At 36.4% G+C, this 8,087-nt stretch overlaps 1 protein-coding gene across 1 annotated transcript; it reads right to left on the reverse strand.

Annotated features, from left to right (window-relative positions):
* Nucleotides 1-4,702: 4,702 nt before the first annotated feature.
* Nucleotides 4,703-5,368, reverse strand: LOC143586190 (flowering-promoting factor 1-like protein 3). The gene has a single exon (XM_077067790.1). It carries the CDS (start codon nucleotides 5,027-5,029, stop codon nucleotides 4,703-4,705), a length of 327 nt encoding a protein of 108 aa, XP_076923905.1. The 5' UTR covers nucleotides 5,030-5,368.
* Between the last annotated feature and the right edge of the window lie 2,719 nt (nucleotides 5,369-8,087).

Genomic DNA, 8,087 nt, shown 5'->3' on the forward strand with positions numbered 1-8,087 from the left:
TGAGCAATATGTGGTTGTGAGACATACTGAACCAAAGTAGTTGAGAAGACAGCACTGACTTGTTCACCAGTAGAGGTGCAACAAGTGGTGAACTTATGGAACTGACCTGCCCAGATGCAGTGACAGTAGTAACCACAGGTTCAGTGCTCACAACTGTTCCAATGACATCATCAGGTTCATCAACTATCTTCACACCTGATCCTCCTTCACCAGCATTCTTTCTTGGTTTACCCGTGTATTGGAAACAGTACAAGTTTCCTTGAGCTCTGACCCTTTCAGCATTAGTGACCAGATTAGCTAGAGCAGTTTTTCGTCGGTTTCTCTGCTCGGTCTTTGGCCCATTTACACGGAGAAACCCACGAAAGGTCTCCATGAGATGCATTCTCATGTTCTCTACATCTTCATCTGTTAACCGCATTACCTCCATAACTGCATGGTAGCGGTTCACCAATGATTCATTAATGTGACCTTGAGAGTTTTGTTGATCTTCCATTTCGCCTTCTAGCTGCTCAATCATGTCATGCAGCTCCACACTCTCACCCATCAACCTGTCTACATCCCTGTTGATTCCACCTTCCAACAAACCAACTCTTGAGCTTAGTGGCTCAAAGTCAATCCAAACTTTTTCAAGTGTGGAGTCAAGTTCCCTCCTAAAGTTGCTTGAAAAGTTAGAGGATGAGGGAAGATTAGTCTCCAATTTGGATACCCATGATTCAATACTTTCCAGCCCATCATTTTGATCATCATTTCTCAACGAGTTACTATTGATCACCTCTTTCTGATTGTTTATTCTATGCTGCAAGGTATCAATCCACTTCTTCTGACTTGTAATTCGGGCTTGATCCAGATCACGCTGCTCTTGTAGAATAGCCAACTGATCAGCCAGAGCATCACGTTGTCGAGTAACTTCTTGATTGATAGCTTGTTGATCTTTGATAAAATTGATCAACATCAGCTCATACTTGGCAGGGTTCTCATTTTCATCTTCCAATGTCTTCATCCTCTCGAGGACAGGATCTCGAAACACTGGAGACTTCTTTGATTTACCACTTGAAATGGAAGTGGCAGCTATAACTCGGCTCTTATGGGTTGAGGGAGGTGTGGTTGAAATGGTTGAGTGTGGTGTGGTTGGTATGGGTAGGGTTAGGGACAAGGTTGGGATGATGTGGTAATGCCTAACAGTAGGTTCGTAGGTGCGATTATGGTTTCTATGGTGGATGGTGGTTTATGATTGAATGGATGACGTGAATGTAGAGGACCAAAATGTTATGCCTCTAATCAGTGAAGTAAATTGGTAAGTTGGTGAGGTAACAGATGTGGTGGTCATAGGGGAGGTTAAGGCTTCAGTTTGGGTGGTTAAAGAAATGTTTTCAAACATAGATGGCATGGGCTCATCTAGTCTGGTTGGCGAGGTTTCGGGGGATGTAACGTGATGGGGTTTTTGACTTGGGTTTGGGTTTGGTTTTTAGGATAATTCTTGGTTTGGTTTTTGATTGGGATTTGGGTGGGTACTTAAGTTTGGATTTGGATTGGGCTTTTGGTGAGGTTGAGGTATGGGACAAGGTGAATTTTATTTGTTTGGCTTTAAGGGCTTCTATGGTCTTGGCTAAGTGGTGGGTGATCCTATCTGTGGGTCAGGTATGGTGGTGGTTTGTATGGTTGAAGTTGTGGGTGATACGGATTAACTAATCATACCTGAAATGGAAGGAAATCGTACCATAATGGAACACACTTGGGAAGGCGAAGACTTCTTGGAATCTTTGGCCTTCTTCAAGCGTTTAAGTGGATGCTCTAGCTCGTCTTCTTCCTCCTCCTCAGCAGTAGCAGCAGACTTCTTAGAGGATTCATCATCTTTCCTCTTGCTCTTGTCATGCTTTTTCTTTGACTTGTGCTCCACCACGACATCAACTTCCGACTTAGTCTCAGTTTCAACCGCCGGTTCATCAACGGGCTCATCATGTTCCTCTTTTCAGCTTTCCACTTATTCTTCTCATAACTATGAGGGAATTCCCGCCTTAATGTGTCAAAGAGCCAAAAATGCACATGCTTGTTCCATGAGATGAGAATACCACTTCAGTAGCCATGGTATGCTATTCATTCTTAATATAGGTAGTATTGATCCATTATTTGTTAATTATATAGCGCGAAACCAAAGTACATAGAATTCTCATTCCTTCTCAACACCCCCCCCTCAATATACTTCCTTATCATATGCATCGATCCCACTTTTTTAACAATTAATTATTTAAGACGTGCGACAAAAACAAAAGTTTGGCATTTGTAGCTTCGCGCGGAGACGAATTGCAACACACCCTCAATGATGTCCTCCCACGTGTAACGACCTCCTCGGCCATGAATGGCTTAAAAAGAGAGCGTCAGAGGTCGTGTTGGTACTGAAACTAGTGTTGTTGAGACCGCACCGGACCGGCCAGCCGAACCGGTTCGACCGTGATTCGGTCCTCTGCAGTTCGCTCGGTTCCATAAAACATGCAGGTCCAAACCGGTTTACCGGTGGACCGGTTGACCTGGTATTTTCTATTAAAAAATATATTTTTTGGAAGACCTTTTTTCAACATTTTTTTAAGCAAAAGACATTCGACCGGTCTGACCGGTTGAACCGGTGAACCGGTTACCCGACCAGTTTGCCGTCCAATCCGGTTATGAAAACATTGACTGAAACAACACATAGTACTTAGTCACACTACAACAAAAAGGGCTTTTTAGGACCTTTTGTGTGGGACGCTTGTAAAATAGGGTCCTAAAATCTATTTAATAGGACAAATGAACTTGTGGGGTCCTTTTACAATATACGCTACATAACCATTTTCCTAAAAAGTTATTTTATAGGATGGATGATTCTTTGGGGTTGTCTTATATATAACTTAATAAAACACTTAAAATGTAAATCCTAATAAAGTAATCTATAAGACATGGAGTTTTTGGTGTCCCATTATGTGGTAATGTAATATGACACTTGATCACTGGAGGTATTATTATAACATAAGTTAATAGGACACTTTGTAGTTAAGCCATAAATGTTCGGTGTTATAGGACCCTTTCTAGTCGAAGTCATATAAGAACATAACTTAATAGGACATTTTACACTAGGGTCTTATAACTTTAACCTTTATAAAATGCTTAATCATTGTGGTGTTATTATAATACACTGTACTTGGACATTTGATATTTGAGTCATAAAACATCTGTTTTATAGGATGCTTATTCGCTAGAGTTTTATTATAACATAACTTAACAGAACACATGACACTTGAGTCTTATAACTTTAACCTTTATAGGACGCTTAATCATTGTGGTGTTATTATAATACACCGTAACATGACACTTATTCGCTAGAGTTTTAATATAACATAACTTAATATGACACTTTTCACTTGGACCTTATAATTTAAACATTTACATGACGTTTAACCATTTTGGTGTTATTATAATACATCGTAATTGAACATTTGATATATGAGTCATAAAACATCAGTTTTATAGTACGCTCATTCGCTAGAATTTCATTGTAGCATAACTCAAACCCAATATCAAAAAATAATCCATATCCCATCAACCAATCTGGATATGAAACAATTTTTTAATAGATTTAACCTATTCAATATTTAAAGAGTACATCTTATAATGTTCCATTATAAGGGTCTTATAAATTAATTTTTAAGGACGCTTGTATGTGTATCAAAAGTTTACAATTAGGTAAGCGTGTGTCAGAACATTGTTAAAGTGTCATAATATGTTTTTATTGGGACGCTTTTTGGGTTGTTAATGGATATATTATGCGACCATAAAATTGGTTTCATAATCTTATTTGGGATATTAGGACACTTTTTTAGTTCCGAGCCTTATTACAACCCCTTTACATGAAACACTTTTCTCGTTGGTCATATTAAATGAAATGTCCTATAAAATAGTATTTTAAGACGCTTTTGTGCGTACTAAAAAGCCCTTTTTGTTGTAGTGTCAAATTTTTTGAAATTAATAGATGATGTGAAAGATATCAAACTCTTTATTACTATAAACATAAAATGGGTTTTGAAAACCTTAATTAAAATACTCGTGAGCTAATTATCTAGTTGTATGACATTAATTGCCTCCTCAAAAGTAAGGTGACATGTTCAAATCCTTACAAGTACATGATTAGCCCTAAGATTTTAAATGGAAAAATATGTTGTTAAAAAATGCTTTTAACTTTTAAAAACAAATGTTCTACAGAAAATGTAGCAACAAAAATACATTATGTTTCGAACAATGCAATAAACTAAGACTCACATAGACTTCACTGCCCTAACACTTACCAATCAGTATACATGGAAATTTTACAAGTCATAATAATAGCTAAACATAGGTTACGCCAGAATTTGTTTAGCGATCCTAACATGAAGCAAATTGATAAATATATTGTGTATGGATGAAAATAACGTAAGCGTAATCTTCAAGGGGGGGAGGGGGGAATACCATGATATACATATACATACATGAATAACAAACGGCAGTTACACTTCAAGAAATTAACGTCTTAAACCCTAAAAACGAAAACTCAAATTTCAGTAAACTTGGATCATTGTCAGCAAACATAAATGGTACTTTCACTTCAATATGATACTTTCTCGTTATATAATGTAAACGGAAAATCGACCTAGCCAACCATAACTGGATATAGATGACTAGTTTATAACCTAAGACACTACATATCTCTTACTTCAAACATGTTGCGGTTCTTGGCAACTATATCATACATATGCATCGGTTTGAGCTTCTTAAAGTCTTTAGGCAGAGAAATGAGATGCACAGTCGCCCTTTTATGAAACTGCAACAAATCAGGATCATCGTAGTACCTTTCCCATCCGTATGATGACAAGATTCTTTCCAGCACAATGTATGAAGTCACCACTTCATTCGTTGGCACATGAACCAGAACCTTACGTCGGGCCGAACCCTGACAGAAATCACTTCCAGGGCTCTCCACTAGTTGAACCACACCATTCTGCTTGAACACCCAAACACCGGACATATCTTTAGCTCTTAACTAGCTAACTAGATAAGGTTTTATGTTTGGTTTTCAATTGAGCTTTGAAGAACAAGAATATGAGCGTCTGGAGTCCGGAGTGGAGATTTATATAAGGGTTTCTTAGCAATAGATTCGGTGGAGAATATTTTTATGTATATAATACATAAAAACTTTTTAGGGCCTCACTTACCCACGTGTGACTGTGTGGGGATATATGGGAATTTGGATGTAGGAGAATCCAAAATCTTTATCCATGTCATTATAAATACCCTCATATTAACATAAAGGGAAAGATAAGCTTACATTGGTCGAGTAGTCTCTGGAACAACAAAAATTGGAGACAACTGTACTGTATATATGCATCGGCATCTTGTGTGACCAGATGTTGATTGATGTTACAGGCAGTCAACAAAATTTTAGTTGTATTTGTTATCAACTTATTTTGGTTAAAACAATTTTGTTGTATCTTACAAACTGAATTAATTTGCTGTCAGTTCACGTCTCAATATCACCCCGGCGGATATATAAACAGTTCCCCGAAGAATTGTTCTGAATTTAAATACTCCGTCATTGACGCACACTCTACCCTAGCTTTGAGCGAAATACAAGGGTGATAAGTCTGTAGACTAAAATGTGATGGAAATCGATGTGATAGGCCGATAAGATTCCTCAACTTATTGGATGCACACATGCAAGGGTATTAATCTATAACATCTGATGCACATATAAAGCTAATGCAGTAATATTTTAAATTGTAATACGTGTAGTTTATCTCTAAGGCATGAATCTGTAATGTAATTTATTTTAATATTTTAGGGAACAACTTGATTTCATGGTCTGTCTTTTAAGAGGTAGCTGCAAAATTCTCGTTCAAATATTCTAAGAGGTAGCTCTAATGCCGAGGTTACTAAATATGCCTCTGGAGCTTCGCATACCCTTACATCATGCCTCTGTGATTTACCGTGATAATATCTTTGTGGTTTATTTGTCAGGTAATCATGTCCAGCATTATAGGACTAAACATATGGAGATCGATATTCATTTTTCTGTCAACAAGTTCACTTGTGCTTTATTAGGACTAAACACCTAAGGGTGTTCATAACTAAGTTAAATCCTAACACAAACGTTAAGGCACAAAGAAGCATGATTGATTGTTAAAGGTTATATTCAAGGAGAAATCAATTATCAAAAAATATTCTTACCTATATTACAAAAGATTTCTTTAAGTATCATTATTGTTCTAGTTGCTTATAATAGTTAAGAGCTACATTAGATGAACATTAAAACAATTTTCCCTAACAATTGACTTACATATTTATATGTTCATAACACAACCTAAAAGTTATAAACTGAAGGTTAAAGAACATTTAGCCTATAAGTCAATAAAATCCATATATGGGTTAAAGCAAACATCAAAATGTGATGAAATCTTTATACAATTATTTTCATCAAAAACCTAGTGGATTAATGTACCTACCTCAAGATGAGTGGGAGCAACTAAAAACAAACTTGTCCTTATATAGATGACATTCTTCTGACAAGTATATGTTACATAAGTCAAATTATTGTTCGTACATACTTTTACGTGATAGATCTCAGATATATCCCTTACATAATAGATATCTAACATTCTGAGATAGATCTAAAGGGACGTTAGTTATGTTCTATAATTTTTATCTTAAATGGGTCCTTATACATGTAACAAACAATATTGCTCTATTTAGAGGATAATAGGATCATTGAGATAATTACTTTATGCTTCATAAGGAGAAGCCTTATGTATGTTCAAGTTTATACTCGTTCAGATATTACTCAAAATTGCAACACACTAGATATGTCTAGATTAATGTGAAACATATAAAAAGAGTATTAAAATATGTTTAAAAGAAACGAAATACTATAATTTAAAAGAAGAAGTGAGAATTCAAACCGGTATATTACTCTAAACTTTGTCATATTCAGAGATAAGAAAATGTAATTTTCGGGATATATTCTTATGTCAGAAGATAAATCTATCTCATGCAGGAGTTATAATGAACTGATAACAACAACCTAACTCATAACGACATAATATGTTGATTAATTACAATGTTGTTGAATATTTATTAGTGAACTTAGAAGTTTTATTAAACTCTAGATAAATTATATATTGAAGACTAATTGTGATAAAGTCTGCTACCATGTTTTCTCAAACAGTAACAGTTTGAGAGGTGCTACATTAAATTTCGATATGAAACTAATTATTCGTTTATAAACGAATTGAGGAATCTAAATTTTCGTATCGAATACATTCATGATATGCTTAAGGATCCTATAACTAAAGGTCTACCTGTAAGTATTATGAAAGTGCTTATATTCAGGAGGGGTTTATTGATGACCATGTACAACTACATATCTTACTATTGTTGGTGCATAATGTCAGTAGTTCAGTATCTAGTGTTTTGTATGTGTCTGTAATCGTGTTAGATTGGTTGTTTTGGTTTTAGATATGGTGTAACACAAGTTCGCCTGATGTAAGTGAACTTGTGGACAAGCGAAGTTAAGACAACTTCGCCTAGTCTGTTAGGCGAAGTTGTCGAGGCCTATATATGCCTAACTTCGGCTTGTTTAGAAAAAGTTTTTTTTGGGCAGTACGTGTAAGTGATATTCGAGATCACGTGTTGAAGAGTTGCAATACAACGTGTTTATTAGTATTGTAACGTGTGTTTGTGTATCGTCTCAACGTATTATATATCTTACGCTCGTATCGTATTACGTGGGGATTCCGCACCCTCGTGTTACGAGATACTCCTATGTAGATCCGGCTGGGAACCTACAATTGGTATCAGAGCTTTTGCTCCTCGTGATTGTGTGGTTCGGGATTATCACACGGGTGTCAAGATCGTTCCGTTTGACTATTCGCGCAACGAGTTTACGTTGAAATACCTAGTTTTTGTGTCTTACCCATCTCCCACCATCAAATATAACCCAATACACCTTCACATACCTCGTAATACGTCAAATTAAAACCGGCAAAAACCTTGTGTTCATCAGGCGAAGTTGCCGTCATCGTTTGTAGGGT

The sequence above is a fragment of the Bidens hawaiensis genome, unplaced genomic scaffold (genome assembly GCF_021521415.1).
Source record: "Bidens hawaiensis isolate Kalapana, Puna unplaced genomic scaffold, B.hawaiensis_p1.1 tig00034456_1, whole genome shotgun sequence".
Lineage (NCBI taxonomy): Eukaryota > Viridiplantae > Streptophyta > Magnoliopsida > Asterales > Asteraceae > Bidens > Bidens hawaiensis.